Raw genomic sequence first — 21,246 nt, forward strand, 5'->3', positions numbered from 1 at the left:
TCGCCTTTTTTATCTTTATTTTTTTTTGGGTCATAGCGGGTAGCTGAGTTACAACTGAGTAAACGATCAGGTGAACCACAAGCTCAATTCAAAAAGATCCACCTCCCATAAACATCGCAGAGATAGGCATTACCTACGAATGCGCTACCCGCGGGCCTCCGACCCTTACATATGCAAAAGAATAATATGCGTGTTAGGTTCTCGAATATCTTCTTAATATATAAAAATCCGATTTTGATGAGATTTTTCATTTTATGTGTGATTTGGTCCAACTTAAGATATAGGATAGTTTTTATTTCTATTAATTATCACAATAATTTATAATTAACATTAAATTTAGCCACCTTAACGCGTGGCCGGGTATGCACTAGCATAATTGTACTAACAATATATAATCGAGATTATAACACGCCGTGAGAACATTAACTGCCTGTACACATTTTTTTTTTATGTCATAGTCGGCAATGGAGCTGGTGGGTCACCTGATGGTAAGCGCTACCACCACCCATGAACATTTGGAGAAGTGTAAGGTCGATTGCAGACCTTACGCCTCTTCAAATGGATTGCCGACTTCAAATGGGAAAGGGATTAGGAAAGGATTGACGAGAGGAATAAAGGAAAGAACAGGGAAGGGTAGGGAAAAGGATATGGGCCTATACATATTTTCAGTCTTTTTTTTTTATATGAAATTTCAAGGGAAACTCTTGATTCATTATTTTTAATTACATTTCGAAAGATAATGTGCATTGTGCAAGGTTTAATATAACTATCTTAAAAAAACTGTTTTCAAGACAATAAGAAAGCTGAAAATCATTGCATTAGTTTTAAAGAAAATTTATACCTAATATGTTTTACTATTCTTAAACCCAGATATTATTAATTGCTTAGAGTCGTCACATCCTTTAAGGATATTTTTCACTGGTATTCCATCTTGCATATAGGTACGGGAATTTTTTGTTTGAGCTACATAAGAATTCTATATTCTTATAATGTAGAAAATGAAATAAGTCCAGATCTACCTAAGTTACAGCAAAAATGTTAGTATGGCAAAACATTTCGTCGGCCATTGTCTATAGTGACGTTTGACAAGTGACACCATGTACCTCAGTTGTGTCAACTTCACTAGTTTTGATCTTTTGAGGTTAGGGCATATGTTTTTCATACAAAACGTACAATTTTAGTTTAAACTCTTATTAATTAAGAGAACATTTCATTTGATACCTAAATTATACAATATATTGCAATTTCTTTATTTCGATTAATTTCCATTTAGCATATAAGATTTTGGTTATAGTAAATAGTTAACGAAAGCTTTGCCATTGTTTTTATAACTAAATTCATCGTTGATAAATTGTTTAAAAATGAAACGCAATCGGGATCACATTGATGCAGAAGAGTCAAAGTAAGTAAATTTACGTGTTTGGGATTTACTGAATTTCAGAACATTATTGTATAACAATATATATTTCAGATTATCGTCGTTACTCTTCAACAAAAATGAAAAATTCGCGGAAAAACTTAAAACGAAAGACACACAGAATGAATTAACTGAACGTAAACCAATCTGGAAGGATGAAGACGATGAACAGTATCGTGTAAATACTGTTATACCAAAATTAAGTGACAGTGGACTTTATGCAAAAAAACTTAAACAAAAATATGAAACCTTAGTCGGCACACCCAGTTGGGCGAAAATCGGTGAGAAGAAAGAAGATAAAGGCTTCAAATCGGATGTTGTGAAAACAGTTGGCCATTTACAAAAGAAAAAGATAACGAAGTTTAGCAAACAGATATTGGAGATAAGCAACCACACGAAAATTGTAACGAATCGCAAAACAATCACTTCCACAGCAGAATTCCATCCCAAAGTGAGTGCAATTTTATTGGGAGAGCACACAGGAATAGTTTCGCTGTATTCAATTGAAGACAAACCAAATAAATTACATAGTTTCAAGCTTGGAGGTTGGCAAATAAGTAGAGCAAAGTTTAACCATGATGGATCCAAAGCCTATATTTCATCAAAACTTAAACATGATTACTGTGTTTATGACTTGGTACAAGCAAGTAATAAGGTTATTCAGTTACCCAAGATAGTTAAAAGAGCTTACATATTTGAACTATCTCCTGATGGGAAATTTATTGCAGCTACTATGGGATTTGACGAAGTTTTCATATTGTGTTCAAAGTCGAATGAGCTCTTGAAGTCCCTGAAGAATAATACTAATGTCAAATCATTGGTCTTTAGCCCTGACTCTACACAAATATACTGTTATAATGAAGAAGGCTATGTCGTTGTTTGGGACCTCACTACATATAGGACAGTGAAAAAGTTCCTTGATAATGGATGTATCAATCCCTCTCGTATTAAAATAAGTCCTTGTGGAAGGCTCTTAGCAACTGGCACTGGAGAAGGCATTGTCAATGTGTATGAAACATCTAATTTAACTACCAGTGATCCAATTCCCTTGAAAACAATATCACATTTACAAACTAAGATAACAAATATCAACTTTAATTCGACTTCAGAGGTGCTATCTCTTGCATCCAGTTACTATCCCAATGCTGTTAAACTTGTCCACATACCATCTTATCACGTTTTTGGCAACTTTCCACCACAGAGTACCAATTTAGTACAAGTTGAGATGGTAAACTTCTCTCCTAATAGTGGTTATGTGGGTATAAGTAACAATAAAGGTGTTGTAAACCTGTTTAGGCTACGACATTTCCGTAATTACTAAGAGAATAAAGATATTTTATTGACATTTTGTTATTTTAATTTCAGCTGTAGTTATGGATGATTCTCATTCAATACTATATAGGTACCTAATGATTCCATTATGTTTCGTTATTTAATGTAATGTTTATGTTAATTGTTCACCTGTATTGTAGCTAGATCAATTTGATTAAATCTATATGTTTGAAGCTACTGACTGACTAATGGTAGAAGTTTTAAAAATTTTAATATAGTTAGGAACGTCAAATTGCCTCTAAACTATTCATAGAATATGCAAGATTGTTCATATGCACATATCTAAATAATTTATTTCGATCTAAATGTAGAAAATTGCGTAAATAGGGATTAAGAACTATTACAATAATAACTTTTAGAAGTTTTCTTCAGAGTGCAATCTTGTTGAAGAGCTAAATAAATATATGACTACATGGCCGAGTTAAAATCCTTCGAGCGTTTCTTAAAAAAGGGGTAGCTAATAAACCGTGAGGGAGTTATTGTATTGTAAGTACCATTGATCCTTTGTGCATTTAAAATAGGAAATCACTGATTGTTATAGCAAATTGGACGAGTTATTTTGTAAATAAATGTATGAGTAGTGGTGGCACGGTAGTTTGGACCTCGGACTTAAATAAGTCGGATTCCATACTGTACGAGCATGTAAATGTTTTTTATTTCTGCACATCATTCACTATTACTCGCATATTGAGGAAATTCGATCATCGCGAAGAATATATGATATGTACTAACCCACATTTGGTGAATGGTCTGAACCTTCATAGAAGGCCTGTGTGATGTGTCACACCAGTGGGAACATATATAGCCACTTGATGATATGCCTAAATCATTAGGAAACCTAACACAAAAAAAACACCAAATGATTGAGATAAGAGTTTATTTAAATTACAACAAATTTGAAGCAGTTACACAAAATCCATTCTACGAGGCCCTTTTTGAATGAGCTGCTAACAGTCACCAAATTAAGTCATTTGACTATTTTAATACTTTGCTAGGGCAAAATGTACTATTGTCATTGTGTTTGTAAAAATAATTGTTCTATCAATTGTAAAATATTTTTACAAACACAGCTATCCAGTCGTATTTGGTGTAAACCAAGTGCATGCAATTATGACAAAATAATAACTTTCCTCAATATAAAATGTATAACACAGCTTAAATAAAAATAAAACTTCCAACTATTGTCACGTTAGTCATATATTTATATAGAAAAACGCATTAAACTGAAAGAATGCAATATAATTTTATACGCACACCTTTCCACTGACATATGCAAAATAAATCAGGTTAATCATAACCATGCATTTGGTTTACAACAAATCAAAATAACTTAAATATCCTAATATAGAAAAATAATCACAGAATTTCGAATGATCATGTGCATACTACGTAATGGACCATAAATATGTTAGTATCTGGAAGCAAACTATTCTACTGTAACAATTAAACTACTTATAATAAATATAGTGCTCTATGGTGACTATAATTGTAAGGCAATTTAAAAATTTTAATGTCAGATCACTTCATTTCAATATAATATAGAATATAATGAAAATTTAAAGAATAACTTTTAATAACATTCATATATTATAATAAAGAACGACGACAAACCTCATCTTTTTGGAATTACCCTTCATTCAGTCACCTATAGGCACCTAATTAAATATTTAGTGCTAAATTTCGGTAAAATTATTGATATTTCAATACAGTGATGGTTAAGTAAATGTATCTGATTAAAACATACCTTTTTATATTGTATATAATGATAATTCTGACACAAACTTGTAGATTATGAAACATAAAGTGTCTAAAGAGATTTTAGAAAAATTTAAAAGATTACAAACTACAGCGAATTTCATAGAAAGAAAACCAGGGCCGTCAATTCATAATTTTCTTTAATATATACAGAAGTACAGCAATCAATAACTTTTCTCGAGATATTTTCAAAGTGAAATATTAAATGAAATTCTTGTGGCATAGGTCCAATAACGTAAGATAGTAGCACAGTAATAGGCTATTTGTATTACTAGATTGGTTATTCACCTTCAGTTAGATTAAATGTCACAACTTGGTGATAAGTTGCTGATAGTCTATTTGACACTCATTACATATTTTCATACATCATTTACAGATTTAACATATCCAGAAGTTGGCTATAATATTACATTTAGTAACAAAATAATTTGTGATCACAAGCCTCAATATATCATTATTATAATATTTATAAGTTTACTAGCAGATCTGGTGAATGCTACACATCATTGAGGGGTATGAAAAATAGATGTTGACCAGTTTTCAGACCTACCCGATAAGTACACAAAATTCTATGAGAATTTTCCAGCAGTTTCGAGGTGTATAGAAAACGAACATTGTGACACTAGAATTTAATACATACAAAGCTATATATGATATCCACCAAGTCATGATCATATATTTAAACATAATAATGGTATATATAGGAAACATTATTATTGTCACCTTTGCATGTTGTATGAACAGTTTCTTCCTATTAACCAATTTATTACCATTATAACAAGATCTCACATGTCAAATACTACGCATACTGTGGTCCAGCAACAAGTTACGAGTTAGCCTCCGCAGATCAGTTACATTACAAATTCATACACATATGTACAAAATGTTCTTGAAGGTTACCTTAACCAATCCAATGAGAATCTCACATCGCACGCAGAAACAGGCACAGAGAGTCCATGTGGCTGGTCGAAAATCCAACAAGACCTCCCCGTGCTCCACACACTACACACAAGAATTTAACTAGCCGATCACACCAACCAGTCCAGCTAGACCACCGCCACAGCACCTAATGCACAGACAAGTGGTTCACTGCACGCGTTTTACATTTAGCACTATCAAACTGAAGGTGACAGTAACCAATCCAACAAGACCCCCCCCCCATTCCCCACACTACTCTACACATAGGGTTCTAACTAGCCGGTCACAGCGACCAGTCGAGCTAGAACCCCACGCGCGCAGGGTTCCAACTAGCCGGTCACAGCGACCAGTCCAGCTAGACCCCCGAGCACACTAGCACATGTACGGACAAGTTAGCTGGTGGCGCACTGCACGCGGTTCATGCCGGGCTGGTCGTCGTCCTCGTCGTACGCGTTGCGGTGCTGCCGCCGGCGCCGCCACTCCTGCTCGGGGTCCAGCTCCATCAGCTGACACTCTTCAGCTAGCTCGGGTATGTCCACCTGCAATATGCCAGATAGATATAGAAATTTATGTACATTTAAATGTCACAATATAACATTAAGTACAATCTAGTATGTGAATATGTGATTGATATTACATTAATTTTATTTTTAAGATCATGATTGAATGAGATGAGCTCAGTAGGTGCTTTTAGAAATTCTTTCATAATTGGATATGTATGTGATCCTTTAATGTTATAATATGCTACATATGTACCATGGGTGAAGCCGGGCCGGACAGTGAGATAAACCGCTAAATATATATATTTTTTTATGTCTCCCTCTTTATATTATTCGTTAATACTGCTTACATAAGTATTGTGCACGTATGTAACCTCGAATTAATTCCTAGTATAATTCACAAACGCCGGGGTCAGGTTAACACGTGACACACACGTGTCTACGTTTCATAATACCCTAACCTCAGTGACAACGAGTGTGATTGATTTTCCTAAGCTAAAATAATTGATGTAACAGTATGTACAGTATTAAATACTTTGAAGGTAGAATTATGTATGTAATAAAAATATAATAATATATAACATTTCCTTTACATTATATATCAACAAATTGATCGCCTAAACAGATATTTTGTCATGTTTATTAATTGAAAAAAAATCCATAAATTTTTTTCACATTTTAAATTGTTTTCTGTGTGGTTTACCCACATTGGCACGTATACGCAAACGGAAGCGAAGGACGACATTATCAAATATATTTTCCATACGTGTGCGTAAACATAAAGTAACAAAGTAAAAGTCACAAAATAAAGTCGAATTGAGAACCTCGTCCTGTTTAAGGAAAATCGGTTGGTAAATAAAATAATATGACTACAGTGAATATTTAATCCAATAGAGGTGTGTTAAAGAATTATAAACGGTTATTGGATTGCATGTTATATTTAGTTAGGACAGAACTTTTTTCATATGAAAATATATTCGCCAGCGGAGGTCGATAGACACAGGCCGAGGATTTTCATGAATAATTCTCGCTCCCGTGGGATTTCCGCGATAACACCTACCCATGTCCTTGTTAGTTACAACATATAAATCTTCCCTTTGAATTACTCTATGTATTAAAAAAAACAGCATCAAGATCTCTTGCGTAATTTTAAAGATCTTAAGCATACCAGATTGTCAGGAAGATAGATGACAGCTACTATTGAATGAAATCCCCATTCATTAATTTTTTGGTAGCAAAACTGACAAATACCATAGAGTACAATTAAATCTAGATCAAAGAACATACCCTAGGTCTAGGTGGCAGGCAGTTCTCCAGCGCTGGAATGACCTCAGGCGGAATGCGGGCCGGGAAGTTAACGAGGAATTGAATGATCAGCTGGCCCTTGTCGAAGGGATTCTTGTACATTGGCATGCCTGTTGGGGATATTATGATAAATTGAGATTTAGACATACATAGTTTTCTGTATTCGTCGAAAATTATATTTGTTTTCTCTGTGTGGATTGTCATTAACATAAATATCTTTTATTTCTTCTTTTCTTTATTTATACAACTTTGTTTTTCCATCTTTCTGTTGCATTGCTTGAAATAAATCTTTTTCTATTTTTTCTCTTCTATTTTCTTCCTTTTTATTATTGTAGTTGTTCTTTTGACATCAATGATATAATGAATGAATAATGATCAATTACATATTTTTATAAACATTTATGAACTTGTGAAATGTAAACTGTATTCACAAATTTAGTGAAATATTATGTATATAGATATTTTTAGCAAAAATTGAATAATGTATTTCAGTGAAAGGCTAAGAATCTCTGAAGTTCTGTCTAATGAGTCTTAAAAAAAAAAATCAAAAAGTAATGGACAAACACACAGTAATAAAAAATAATTATATACAGTTATTTAAAATACATCCAATAACAGCTCACCTTCGTTAAGTACACACTTCAGTTCCCCATGCTTAGTGACCTCCCCGGGCATGACGGTGATCACAATGTCCCTATCATCCAAGGTCCTGATCACCTTCTGGAAGCCGCACAGAGCCTCGACCAGCTCGATATTCAGTCGCACTATCAGATCGTTGCCCGTACGTTTGAACACCTGAAAGAATTTTATATTATTGCAACATTTCTTTTTTCGGGATACTTGAATTTTAAATAAAAAAAAGATTAAATTATAATGATTATACTTGACTATGGGAATTATTCATATTTTAATGAAATAAAAAAAAAATACCTAATCTCTTCTAGTCTAAATCTCTTCTAATTCACGCAGACAATGTTAATTAGTAACAGTTATTTCTGTTGAAAATACTATGAACTTGATTTTAGTCAAGGGATATTATTTTTAAGCCCCGACACAAAAACGACGATTCTCGCATGGACTAGACGATTTTGATTTAGTCCTTTTTGTATGCAAGTTGAATTTGTAGTTGTTCTGAGCTATGTTTGTTGAAAACTAGTCAAAGATAGCCGGCAAAAAGGCAAGAGTTTGTGTCATTCTAATTTAATTTAAAGAATGTAGGAAACATAAAATTTAATAAATATACTTGCTCTACATTTTAGTATTTATTCGTCTATTTATTTTTACGCACAAATGAGTAAACAATTAGCTGGACTCATTACCGTGGGCTCACAGCCCACACAATCGCGGTAATACTATGCGCAACGCGTAAGAACGTCACCACATCCTCTAATAAATCTATGGAATCTTCTAGAGTTCAGACAAATGCATTTATAGATCTAATTTAAGAAATTAGGTTACTATATGAGTATATTTGTAATGAAGCTGTTAAAATTATATGTATAATAAATACTCCTAGTTGATTTTTGCAAAAATGTTATTTCTAAAAAAACCATCATCTATCATCTTAATCTGTATTGAAAAAATAAACCAAACAAATCGAAGCAAAATCCGAATAATCATCTTATTAGAAGATTTAGTAGCAAACATAAACACCTTTTAATTTAAAAAAAGAAACAATTTAAAGTGCATACTTTATAATGCAACAAAAGGAATTTTGAGATGTGATATAACCTTAAATATCTTGGAAAGTTGCAGCTAACAAGAGAAGTTTTCAAGAAATGTACCTCTACTTCTTTACGATACTTGATTTTCTTTTCGTTTCCTTTTTTTTTTCCAGCCCATTCCCTATCTCCAGTCGTCAATCCTTTCCCTATCCTATACTCATTTAAAGCGGGCAGCGCATTTTTGTTGTTGTTTTGCTTGCTAACCATCAGACGAACCACCAGCTCAGTTGCCTGAAATGACATGAAAAAAAAATTGTTAGCAACAAAAGCACTTACCTCATGCTCCTTCTCATCGAGCACAATGATCAGGTCTCCCGGCTCCATGTCCGGCTCCTGGTCCCCCTCGCCGCTGAAAACGATCTTCTGCCCGTCCGTCATGCCCTTGTCCACGTGCACGTCCAGTATCTTGCGGTCGCGGACCGTTCTGCGACCCTGCAAGTGGGTCGGTTATGAGTTCTTATGGAATTTTAATGTAAATTTTGTTTTTTTTTCTATTTTTAAAATATACTAGATGTTCGTTTCGGCTCCTCCCAGGTATTAACATTCCTGTTTTATCCCAAGGGAACATTTAATTGGGATATAAAATACCCTATCACATAAGTCAGGTTATACCCTGTCCATATACCAAATTTCATCAAAATCCGATTGGTAGTTTAGTCCATATTTTGTATCAGTATAAACTGTTAATTAATACTGTCTATATTGTCTCTACTGCTAAAAAGATAGCAGTTTCACGCATCCTGAGTAAAGTCGAATCTATGTGCTCATGTATACTATAGTTTGTTATGTACAAAATTCCATACAGTTTCAATCAGCAATTTTTGCATGACAGAGTAACCACCCATTGTCACAAATTGTCATGTTTATATTAGTGTACAAATATGAAAAGCAAAATTCATATAAAAATTCGTAAGAATTTATTTAAAGATGTATGTAAGTTTGCTAGTCATTCACACAAATATCACTGAATGGTTTTTGATGATACTTGGTAGTAATGTAGCTTATGTACCAGAATAAAAAATGCGCTATACACACAGCATCATCTAGTAAGTAAACATCATCCTTACCTGGCAAACTTTACACCGATCCTTGGGATCAATGATCTCCCTTTGGCCACGGCACTCGCTGCACACCGTCTGTATCTGCTGGATCATGCCAGGGCCGAGCTGTTGGATCTGCACCTGCATGCCTGTGCCACGGCAGGCGGTACACGTCTGTATTGCGCCCTGAGAAACATCACTCTATGTTATGATTTGGTGCTTATTTTAAAATTGCACCTTAATGGTTCTTGTATCTATATATTTATTGGAATATAATTTTTTAAAACACAGTCACAATAACAGTACTTTGTCATCTTCTATGATTAATCTTCCTTCTACCTTCTATAATTCTTCTAAATTAATGATGAATGCATGATAAAGAACCTAAACTTTAGGTTTCTAATAAAAAAAAAATCTTTTGATGTCTTTGAATTAATCACAAAATTCCTTACCTTCTTGCCACCCCATCCCTCGCACTTCTCGCAAATAACATTCTTCTGCAATGCCAGCTTTCTGACCGCACCCTTGTACAACTCCTCTAAAGTGACTGACAGCTGGTGGATGACGTCTTTGCCCTTCCGCTCGCGGCCGCGCCGGCTGCCACCGCTGAAGCCGCCGCCGAAGAACATGTTGAACAGATCCATTGGTGACGAGAAACCACTGGCGTCCACACCTCCCTCCTTGAGTGCTTGTTCACCGCCTATGTGGGAGTACATTTATTACAATTAGATTTAAATAAATAATGTTGTATTATATGAACTCCTGAACTTACCAACCTTACAATAAATCAATGGAATAACACAAGATATCATTATTGTTAATAATATAGTGTCTCAGATGGCACAGAATATACATCAGCCATATAATTGTTAAAAAATAAATATTTTTTTTTATGGACAAGACAATCGGCCTTCTGTGTCCTGCCAGACTGAGACTTTCTTTCAATGAGTCACAAACCAGGAATCAATCTCAAGACCCATTTGCTCTACGCTTATACATTAACCATTGTACCAAGAGGTAGTCACAACCACATCAAGGTTAGAAAAAAGATTTTAATGACTTTCAGGAAATAGTACACTATCTATCAAACTAACTTGATAAGGGTTAAATTACAAATGTACAAGTGAATATTAATAAAGCATGGCCATGGATAAAATTAAAGGAAGTTGCCAGTCAACCATTGGGGAATGCCAGTTATTTAAAATAATTAAGCATACCTTGATCATAAATCTTCCTCTTGTCAGGATTTGACAGGACCTCATAAGCCTGTGAGATCTGCTTGAACCTTTCTCCCTCATTAGGATTCTTATCTGGGTGGTATTTCAGTGCCAATTTTCTGTATGCCTTTTTAAGCTCATCTGATGTGCAGGTGGGCTTAACACCCAGAATGTCATAGTAAGTAGTCTCCTTCACCATCTTGATAGCTGTATCAATAAAATATTATTTGGTTATATTTTGAGATTGACACATGCAATTAATATTAATATTAAAATTGTTTAATGTATTAAATAGGAATATTTATCTATTTCTATAATGCCAATAGATGAATATCTCTCATCATTTGCAATTCACTTTGTTCAAAGGTATAATAGAAAAATTATTCATGTTCATGTCAAGCAGGATCTGTTGCTATTGGAGAAATATAATAGGTTATAAAAATGCAATTTCTTAATAAAGTATAAAAATTAAATGTTACCTTATATTGTACAGTGGCTTTTTCAGATTTTTTACTAGCTTCTTTTTACCACAACATGATGTATAAAATTATCATAAATGACTGGCAAAAAATAACATAATTCACGATGTTATTGTATGAAATGAATATCATATACTTATTCTAACCAATAAATACAGTGTACGTTAATTAAATTAAAAGAAATGCTTTTCCATTACTCATGAAAATTATGTTTTAAAGGGTAGCATCATTAATTTTAAAATAATAAGTAAGTTACTATGACACAATGTATCGATTATTTACAAATTAACAATCATGTTTGTTCCTCCATATTTGAACGGCAAGAAGAGTTAAGTGAGAGAGAAGGGAGAAATAAAACCTAAAGAAAAATATAAAATGCCTCGTTTCAATGGACGCATTTTGTTCTTTATTTCGACATGGAAGATAACTTACAATTTCACCGTGCTTTGTAATAAGTGTATATTTCGTATGGGTTGACAAAATTTAATTAAACTTACCGTGAGCACGTTACAAATCCAATAAAACACTCAGTTAACGAAGACGTCAATTTCCAGAAACAACGATCCAACAATTTGTGGACACGCGATTATAGGAACACCTTTACTTCACTGGAATGAAATCACGAATGACGTTTGAAACAACGAAGTAGCTCCATAGAACCTTCTTCACACGATATTTGCGCAAAAGTCGATCAAAAAAAACGTGCTTTCTAGAACATTCTTGATATTCCGTTATACGGTATGTAGTACAAAATTGTACTCCATTTTAAGCGGTACAAATGCAACAAAATAAAATATAATATAATTTTACAAAATAATTCAATATATAAATATGAAATTACGATTGGGTATTTTGTTTCTTGAAAATACTTTAAGCTAGCAAAAGTTATTTTACGAATAATTTTTTTTTTCATTGAGTTGGTACATAGTCAGAAATAATATGTCTGTGGATGTCTATTGCGGAAATGATATATATTACCAATACTATAAAATTTAAGCTAAAATTGGGGGAAATGTAATAATACAGACAGGAAAATAGTTCGAAATGCCCATAAAAATACCACTTTGATTTATCGCTTCGAGTGTAGATGATTATTTGTTTACTTTAGGCAGGAGCATGGATAGTACAATACTATACTAGTATAGGATTATCCAAAAGATGAAGAACAATTATACAAATACACCATTGCATAAAAAGATTTTCCCTTCGTGCGTGAAGTGTGAAATAGTTCATACTCTCACCGTAGACTTCTTTACTGCCGTACTCTATTTAAGAGCATGGTTCAGTGTTGTTTTTTTTTAGAGTATTATCTATGGTTTGCTTATATTTGACAGTGACTATTGACGGCTTGCGACTGCTGACTTTTTGTTTGAAGTTTGTTATCGATACGACTTATGGGTAATATTGATAACGTCAAGTCACAAGTGTTAAAATTATTAATATTTTCATTGCTAAAGTGAACTGCGCCTGAATTGGCATTTGGCGCAGTCTGTATCGGGATTTGAAAGTGTAACGCGGCAAATCGGAGCACAGCGTTACTTCAAATAAAAATCGTAATAGTGATATAGTGCACTTATAAATATTTTGTTGTGTATTTAAACAATGGCCGAGAAGCAATTAAAGAATCGTGTCTGCATAGTTGGTTCGGGAAATTGGTAAGAATAAAAGATCGCGATTTATAACATTATAATTTACTATTGTTGCTCGTGACCCTGATGACATAATTATTATACAACGCTCAAGAAAAATTTGAGATTATTCATCGAAAAGAAAATAAACAGTGTAAAGTTAATATCGTTTTCTACAGGGGATCAGCAATAGCAAAAATTGTAGGCAAAAATGCGGCTCGTCTTGCGAACTTTGAAGACAGAGTTACCATGTGGGTGTATGAAGAGATGATAGATGGAAAAAAATTAACAGAAATCATAAATGAAACCCATGAAAATGTGAAATACCTTCCTGGGCACAAACTTCCTGAGAATGTGGTGAGTACTAAATGTTATTAATGGTCTTTTTTATTTTGGTAATTACAAAGGAGGTTCTATACAAAGATAATTAAATTTAAATCACTCGGACAAGACATGAAAGTTATTTTTATAACTCACTGGACCTCATTCAATGCCATATCCGAGCTATGTATATGCTAATTATATAATGAGTTTATAGTAACAGCGGTATCTTAAGGTGACACTATGATAAAGATGTTCCTTATTTATATTTATAATGAGTTTACATACACTTTATTTTCACATGTTTATTTAATTGTAAAGATATGTAACATAATATCATTAATGGCTAGATAATATTAAAATAAAGCATGAATATTAAAAAGAAATTAAATGAAGAAAGGGAAAGTGTATTTGATGAATTAATTTAAATGTACATATTAGAATTGGATAAAATTAAAATATTCAATTACTTGAAAGTTGTTGTTAAACACAAATAATTTTTAAGTCCTTATTAGAAAGACATTTATAAAGATAATTACACATGTTGTTATTATAATTAATTATTTTAAATTTGTTGATACAATTTAAACCAATTAATAAGAGTAATAAAGTATCTGAATATACTCTTATAATGAAAATATCTCTTGAAAAATAAAAATGATTTATAAATCTACATATATTTTTTCATATTTTGTGCCCGCTCAGGTTTATCATAGGTTCAATTGGATAATTGTAGTTAGTTATTGTAGTTAACAAGACAATAACTCAGTGCTATTGAATAATTCATCAATTGTTACAGAGTAGTTTTATGCAGTTACTGCTAGTTGCTAATAGAATTTTTTACATTTGCAGTAATTAAAATGTTATTGCACTTTTATATGTATTGTTCTCCTTTCCCAGTTCTTACCGTTTTTCCCCTGGTTAATCCTTTCTTTATCCCTTTCTATTTAGAGTTGATCTGTGAACATCCTAATGCCTCTGTAAATGTCAGAAGAGCATAACATTTTCCAATGGTGACATAATAAAAAAAATGTAAGTAACAGATAAACTGTTCCAATGGTCCACTTGAATGATCACCACCGCCCATGAGCATTGGCTAGGATAACGCTGCAATGATTTGAAATAAGTTAAGCTGTCAAAGTCTTACTTTGAATGTTTTAAACAATGATATTATTTTGCTATTGGACAAAACAACATTATTTAAACCGAAAGTTAATGTGAAACCTAACAAACTGGAACTTTTAGTTTTTTCTGAGTTATTTCTCTTTGTTTTACTTGGGCGCATAAAACCGACAGAGTACAATAAATACGATTGCTCAATGGCGTTGCCATGGCTTCGCAAAAAGACGCGGGTTCGAATCCGCCTTCTGATCAAACTTTTTCTATTCTTTAAAAATTTCTCATTTGTAAACATTAAACCTCAAACCATTTCAATGCTGTACAACTTAATATCAAGGGAATAAAATATAGAATAAAATCTGAAACTTATTTCTTTATTCCTATCAATATTATAAATGTAAAAGTTCATTGAACCCATGTAGCTTATGTATCAGAATAACACAAGAGCTGATTTTGCCCATGGGTGAAACCGCGCGACACAGCTTGTATAACATATTTGCACCCAGAAGTGTGATTTTTTTATTTTTTCCTTTGCTAACTAGAAAAATATAGATGTATATTTAATCTATGTATTATTTCTATTTTATCTACATTTGCATGACTTCCGTGATTTTGAATCTATCGTTTTTAAGTAAGTAAATAACATTAAATTCATTCATACAATCATATTTGTTCAGGTGGCTGTGCCAGACCTAGTAGAAGCTGCCAAGGATGCTGATCTGCTTATATTTGTGGTCCCACATCAATTTGTTAGAACCATATGTTCGACACTACTTGGGAAGATCAAGCCTACAGCAGCTGCATTGTCTTTGATTAAGGTGAGAGAGTATTTGGTTGATTGATACTGATTTTTTATATATTTTTTTTATTTTGATCAATTGGCAAATGATCGTGAATCTATTTTAAATATTGGAATGGTTAAAATAAGCAAACAATAAAAGAAAAAATATATCATTTTTGATTGGCCATTCTAATGTTAATTTCAATTGTTATAAATATACATTTCATTTTTTCTTTTTTTCTTTAGTGGCAACTCCCGATCCCACTGAGGACGGATTCTGCCAATGAATTGAATAAATATCCCTGTGTATTATTGTCAACATTTCCTTTTCAATATATTACAAGTTATATATATATATATATGTATTTTTACGTACATAACGTTAGCGAGTTTAATTAAACTGTTTTAATGTATCGTTATGGGCGTAACGGTATTTATTCGAAAAACGATTGACGTAACGATTTACGATCGATAAACAATAAGAAGCATAAAATGTAGGCTAGGTTAGGATTAATATCGACATGTACATGTCGATATTAATCTGCAGGTTCAATACCATATTAAAAAATGCACAAGTACATTTAGTGCACTTTAAATTTCTCCATTAATGTGTAGTTAACAAACAGTATTGTTCAAAGTAGTCTATACGATAATTAATCAATATTCTATATACGATCTATACACTTAACTATTATAGATGGTCCATTAGTTTATCAGTATCAAGCTATAGCAACAGTACCAGAGTTATAGTAATGTGAACTTCTAAACGGTTACCCTAATTTGACATGAAATAATTGCATCTACAGTTGGCATTACAAATACTATCAGAATGAAAAGTTTATAATAATTATTTATCTTGAAAAAATAGAGCGACATTACTCTTTCAGAAAAAGGTATCGTTAAAAGGTTAAAAGGTATCGTTGAAGAAACTAAATGAATGTTGTCTGTGTGAATTGTTGCACGTTGAGTTAAAGATGTCAATCTTTGTTGGAAGATCAGCCGATTTTTACCTGGTTATCGGTTTACACCCAACAAAAGTTAAAATTAATTATATTTTGTAGCTTATTAGCTATTCACCCCGGCTTCGCAATTATGCCTTATCTATCCTTATATATGAATAACAAATCGTCAAAGGTGTTGCTAAGCGTCGATGAAGCCGGGACGGACCTCTATTATATATAAATGAACCTACTCTGTAATCAGTATTGTTGAGTAGCGCCAATAAAAGCCTTATTTTATTAAAACTTTAATCTTTACCAGTGTGTGACTTAGGCTACTACTTAAACGCTACTGACTTAAATATAAAGTGTAAAAGCGGCGGGGAAACAATGAGGACAAGTACATAGACAAACAGCTTCAATCAGCGTATTTATTTGTATTATATGCATATGTGTGTCCCTACAACTGTGAATATTAAAAAAGTCTCTATCAAAATCTCCGTAGTTTGAAAGATCTAAGCATACATAGGGAAAGCGGGAAGCGACAAGTCCAAAGATCGGAGTAATCTCATACTTCATAGCTGTTTAATACATTGACACATTTGAATCAGACTGTTTTATCGCCTCGAAAGGCCTTTGCACCCGTAAACGAAGTCTCGTAAAATATCGATGATTAATCGCTTGACGTAAACACATTAACACAGTGTAAATAATATTTTTTTTGATTGTATCACTTAATTGAATTAATAATTTTGAAAATGACCAGGCAATTAATTACTTTCCGCCTGCGGCTTCGACAAATGGTCTAAATGAATGATGGTTTTGGCTTTTACCATCTTTTAGAACTCATTTCCGTGGGGTTACAGTGATAAAATCTACACTATCCTTTCTCCGCTCTCAAACTATATTTGTGCCTAATTTCATCCGAATCGGTTGTATAGTTTTGCGTAAAAGTGTAACAAACATAGGTACCTATATTCATATTTGTAATATTAGTTATAGATCAGTCATTGTGTAAATGGGGTACAGATAAATAGTTGTCGTGTTTTAATGTGAAATAATCAAATAGGACGATAGAAACATTCATTATATTATTTATGTTCTGTGGATTCAACTAATCCATGGCATTCATCGATTATTTCTGGTATTCAATATTACTCTGTAGACATCAGTCGGATCATATGTTCGACAGCTGACAGATTTGAAACTTTATTGGCACACAAATGTTCGAGCCAAGAATGACATTTTAAGAGTTTTTTATTTGTTATGCTATAATAACTGTACATGCGTATTGGCGAAGTGTAGTGTGCGCGTAACAGTGACCTTGTGTCACGCGTCACGTGTTCTCGTTAACACGCTAAACTGTCGCATCGACGTGATACTTCCTGGTTGCACGCTGCGAATGTTCTTCCTTAGATTGACGGATATTTCGCGCCACCGTTGTGGGATATAGTGACATTTTTTATGTTATAGCGGGCAACTGAACTGGTGGTTCAACTGATGCTAAACGATCACAACTGCCCATGAACATTCGCAGAGGTTTAGACCTCTGAGAATACGCTGACCGCTTTTAAGGGATAAGGGATCAGGAAAGGATTGATGAATGGAAAAAAGGAATGGACTGGGAAGAGCTAGGAGAAGGAAATAGGCCTAGGATGCTGCATAAAATGTAGCATCCTAAGTGATGCATGTATTAGGTACGCTGATATATAATATATTGTACATGTGCATGTAACTGAACTTCTAAACGGCTCAACCGATACAGGTGAAAAGATGTTTGTTATTTGTAATAAGATTCTATAAGGGAAGCGATCTGCGGTTGGTGTTATGGTATGGTCACATTATGATGGCTGACTGATCCCTAAGCACAGTGGCACTGTCCCTACCTTTCTTTGACAGAGTGTTGTATTTTTAACCGACGTAAAAAAGGAAGGATATATCGTAGGAAAGATAAGAGTAGGACTATCTTAAGTAGAGAGATAAGTATTTTTAAGAAGAAACTAAACCGCCATCAGATTGTCAAAATTAGACCAAGTTTAACTAAGACCACGTGGCAGGCGCCAGCTTTCAAATTATAAAAATCGGTTTACGCAATAAAAAGTTATGTGGTCACAAACACAAAAGTGTGCAGTCGAATTGCTAACCTCCATCTTATTTTGAAGTAGGTTAAAAAAGTTGTCAGCTGTATGATGTATATTTGTTGGCAGGGCTTCGACATCGCTGAAGGCGGTGGCATCGACCTAATATCGCACATCATCACGAGGTGCCTGAAGATCCCATGCGCGGTGCTTATGGGTGCCAATATCGCTTCGGAGGTACAGTATATCCCGGATCCGCCCGGGTTTTATATATTTTTTTCTTTACTAAATTTTCTCCAATGATTTGTTAACAGTTTGTGTTTAAATTGAATTAAAACTTGTGAAGAGTATTTGTGTAAGTCGTTTGCGCTGAAGAATTAAAAACAAAATTAAAAAAAAATACAATACAACATACTTATGCACGCACATATATGAACATAAAAAAACACAGAATGGAGGGAAACATTCAATGGGTGAACCCATTGAATGTTTCCCTCTGTGTTTTCTCTGTAAGCATAAATAAAATTCGAAAAAAAAAGAAATAAAAAAAAAACGAAATAAAAAAAACGGATTTCCGTGTAGATACACGGTAAAGCAGCGAATGAAATAATTTATTATGAACGGAGCAAATAATTTACCTTCGTTGGTCTGTTTCTATTTATATCGCGTTTCACCTTGGCTCTCGGTTGCATTTTACTTCGTTATATAAAGGGCTGCAAGTGTTCTATATATGTATATATGTTGTGTTTTAATTAAGTCGGAAATATGTTTTTTAACATTTGTAGTTTGAAGTTGTAGCAGTATATACTTATATGTTCATAAATAAATACATAGATACATAACAATGCCCCGATATACGACGACATTTGTATTTATTTATGTATGTATGTGCCTACACTGCTATGAAGTTTTCAATCAATATCTGTGGTTTAAATATCCAAGCGTGAAACGTGTTTATTTAAAAAAATATGTTCAATTGAAAAACTTTTATTCATTCACCAAATTGTCATCAAATCTACTTAATTCTTTTTACCGCACCCTCGAGTAGATCCTGGAGGGGGCACAACTCAAAAAAAAAAACAAAAAATTGGGAACAAAAGAAAACAATTTCCTATCGAACACAAAATGAATTATTTTGAAATTCTATTGAGTAAAAAACCAAAAAAATAATAAAGTAATATGGATGAATTAAAATAAGCTGACTTAATAAATTATAAAACAAATCGTATTCTATGACTATAAATACAAATATAGTACATCAGTAGTCAATCAGTTTAAAGGTTTGTTAATTTAGCCCTAATTAATGTTAAACTCACAAAATTTATTAATTGTCGTCATATCGCTATGATAATGTTCGACTGTTGTGCCTGATAGATACCAGTTTGTGACAGTCGCAGTCATCAAAATTAAATTATTAGATTAAAAATGCTAGAACCGAGAATTATAAATATAACCGGATTCCCGATTCCCTTTCCTCACACTTCCCAATCCGTTCCTTCTTTTCAGTTGTCAATCCTTTCCTTATCCCTTACCTCCTATAAAGCGGCAGCGCATTTGCACAGGCCTAGCCTCTGCGAATGTTCACGGGCGGTGGTGATCGCTTACTATCAGGCGAACCACCGGCTCAGTTGCCCGCTATGACATAAAAAAATTGCTCTCACGTCTATTCAAAAATAAACATAAATATAAAAACAGATGAAGGTTAGGTTAGAGTTTAGTTATCACAACGATAGGCCAGAACCGAATTGTGTCCCCCCTCTCCGTTTTTCCTCCCTTTTTAGCCTTCAGACAGTCATTAGAACTAAATAGTTACTATGTAACGTTAAGTAAATCACTCCATACAACAAAATATTGTATGTTACAAACACATATAGTTTTAAGGTAGAAGATGTTTAAAACGCAATATATTTATAAATATATAAATAAACTAGCAAACTCGGCGAACTCCGTTTCGCCACCAGATGGCTTCGTTTTTCCCGCTTTTCTGTTGAAATTTTTCCGGAATTTTCTTTGCTATAAACCTCACGACGCCCAAGACCTTTCCAACGAATGCAAAACCGTGGAAATCGGTTCGTGCGTTTTGGAGATATAGCGTCAGGAAGGAAAACCCGACTTATTTTTATATAGTAGATAAATAGTGTTAATTATTGTTCTCAGTAATTATAATTCTTGTGGCGCATTCTGTTATACCTTTGCATATAATTGATCTCAGTAAATCGTATAATTAATAAGCGGTCCGCCCCGGATTCGCCCGTGGTACATATATAGTCTTCCTCAATAAATGGGCTGTCTAACACTAAAAGAATTTTTCAAATCGGACCATTAGGTCCTGAGGTTAGTGCGTACAAACAAACAAACAAACTTAATAATGAAACTTTCTTCAGCTTTATAATATTAGTATAGGTTAAATGCTACAGGCTTATAGACTTCTGTATTTCGATTAATTTCCAATTTGTAAACAAAAATTATGATTATAATTATTTCAATTAATTACCAATATGACTATACAGAGAAACTCTTCCAAGTTACCTGTATTCAATACCTTTTTAATTAGTTACTAGCGGTAACCCGCGGCGTCACTCTCATAGTGCCTGGGTAATAGTAGCCTATCGATCGATCTATATACCTAGTCTTGCCATAAATATTGTAATAAAGAAAAAAGAAAATTGTTAACTGCAAATAACATTTATTACT

At 33.4% G+C, this 21,246-nt stretch overlaps 4 protein-coding genes across 5 annotated transcripts in view; 2 read left to right on the forward strand and 2 right to left on the reverse strand.

The window, feature by feature from the left end:
* LOC119840568 overlaps window positions 1-115 on the reverse strand; it is an 83,874-nt gene extending 83,759 nt beyond the window's left edge. The window contains exon 1 of the mRNA XM_038367256.1: window positions 103-115. Coding sequence (XP_038223184.1) covers window positions 103-115 — 13 coding nt within the window. The remainder of the gene's footprint in view (window positions 1-102) is intronic.
* Window positions 116-1,087: 972 nt separating this feature from the next.
* On the forward strand, window positions 1,088-2,762 carry LOC119840490 (U3 small nucleolar RNA-associated protein 18 homolog). Its single transcript, XM_038367128.1, has 2 exons — window positions 1,088-1,402; window positions 1,472-2,762. Exons 1-2 carry the CDS (start codon window positions 1,362-1,364, stop codon window positions 2,736-2,738), a joined length of 1,308 nt encoding a protein of 435 aa, XP_038223056.1. The 5' UTR covers window positions 1,088-1,361; the 3' UTR covers window positions 2,739-2,762.
* Window positions 2,763-3,609: 847 nt separating this feature from the next.
* Window positions 3,610-12,365, reverse strand: LOC119840350 (dnaJ homolog subfamily A member 4). Its single transcript, XM_038366928.1, has 8 exons — window positions 12,185-12,365; window positions 11,209-11,415; window positions 10,444-10,691; window positions 10,019-10,177; window positions 9,228-9,383; window positions 7,851-8,022; window positions 7,210-7,337; window positions 3,610-5,961 (listed from the first exon to the last, which is right to left on the reverse strand). Exons 2-8 carry the CDS (start codon window positions 11,405-11,407, stop codon window positions 5,815-5,817), a joined length of 1,209 nt encoding a protein of 402 aa, XP_038222856.1. The 5' UTR covers window positions 11,408-11,415; window positions 12,185-12,365; the 3' UTR covers window positions 3,610-5,814.
* Window positions 12,366-13,070: 705 nt separating this feature from the next.
* The window catches only part of LOC119840364 (glycerol-3-phosphate dehydrogenase [NAD(+)], cytoplasmic), a 21,637-nt gene continuing 13,461 nt past the window's right edge, over window positions 13,071-21,246 (forward strand). The window contains exons 1-4 of one of the 2 annotated variants that reach the window (XM_038366949.1): window positions 13,071-13,342; window positions 13,495-13,672; window positions 15,433-15,573; window positions 18,682-18,789. In XM_038366949.1, the coding sequence (XP_038222877.1) occupies window positions 13,290-13,342; window positions 13,495-13,672; window positions 15,433-15,573; window positions 18,682-18,789 (480 nt within the window). In that variant the 5' untranslated portion in view covers window positions 13,071-13,289. The remainder of the gene's footprint in view (window positions 13,343-13,494; window positions 13,673-15,432; window positions 15,574-18,681; window positions 18,790-21,246) is intronic. The other variant, XM_038366950.1, reaches the window with a different exon arrangement.

The sequence above is a fragment of the Zerene cesonia genome, chromosome 6 (assembly GCF_012273895.1).
Source record: "Zerene cesonia ecotype Mississippi chromosome 6, Zerene_cesonia_1.1, whole genome shotgun sequence".
Lineage (NCBI taxonomy): Eukaryota > Metazoa > Arthropoda > Insecta > Lepidoptera > Pieridae > Zerene > Zerene cesonia.

Excerpts from the sequence above, each read along its gene's own strand:
- LOC119840490 (XM_038367128.1), top strand. The coding sequence starts at position 1,362 with ATGAAACGCAATCGGGATCACATTGATGCAGAAGAGTCAAA. Across the intron at positions 1,403-1,471 it reads ATTGATGCAGAAGAGTCAAA|ATTATCGTCGTTACTCTTCA; the intron begins GTAAGTAAATTT and ends TATATATTTCAG.
- LOC119840350 (XM_038366928.1), bottom strand. The coding sequence starts at position 11,407 with ATGGTGAAGGAGACTACTTACTATGACATTCTGGGTGTTAAGCCCACC. Across the intron at positions 9,384-10,018 it reads ATCGGTGTAAAGTTTGCCAG|GGTCGCAGAACGGTCCGCGA; the intron begins GTAAGGATGATG and ends ACCCACTTGCAG. Across the intron at positions 5,962-7,209 it reads GCCTGCCACCTAGACCTAGG|GTGGACATACCCGAGCTAGC; the intron begins GTATGTTCTTTG and ends GGCATATTGCAG.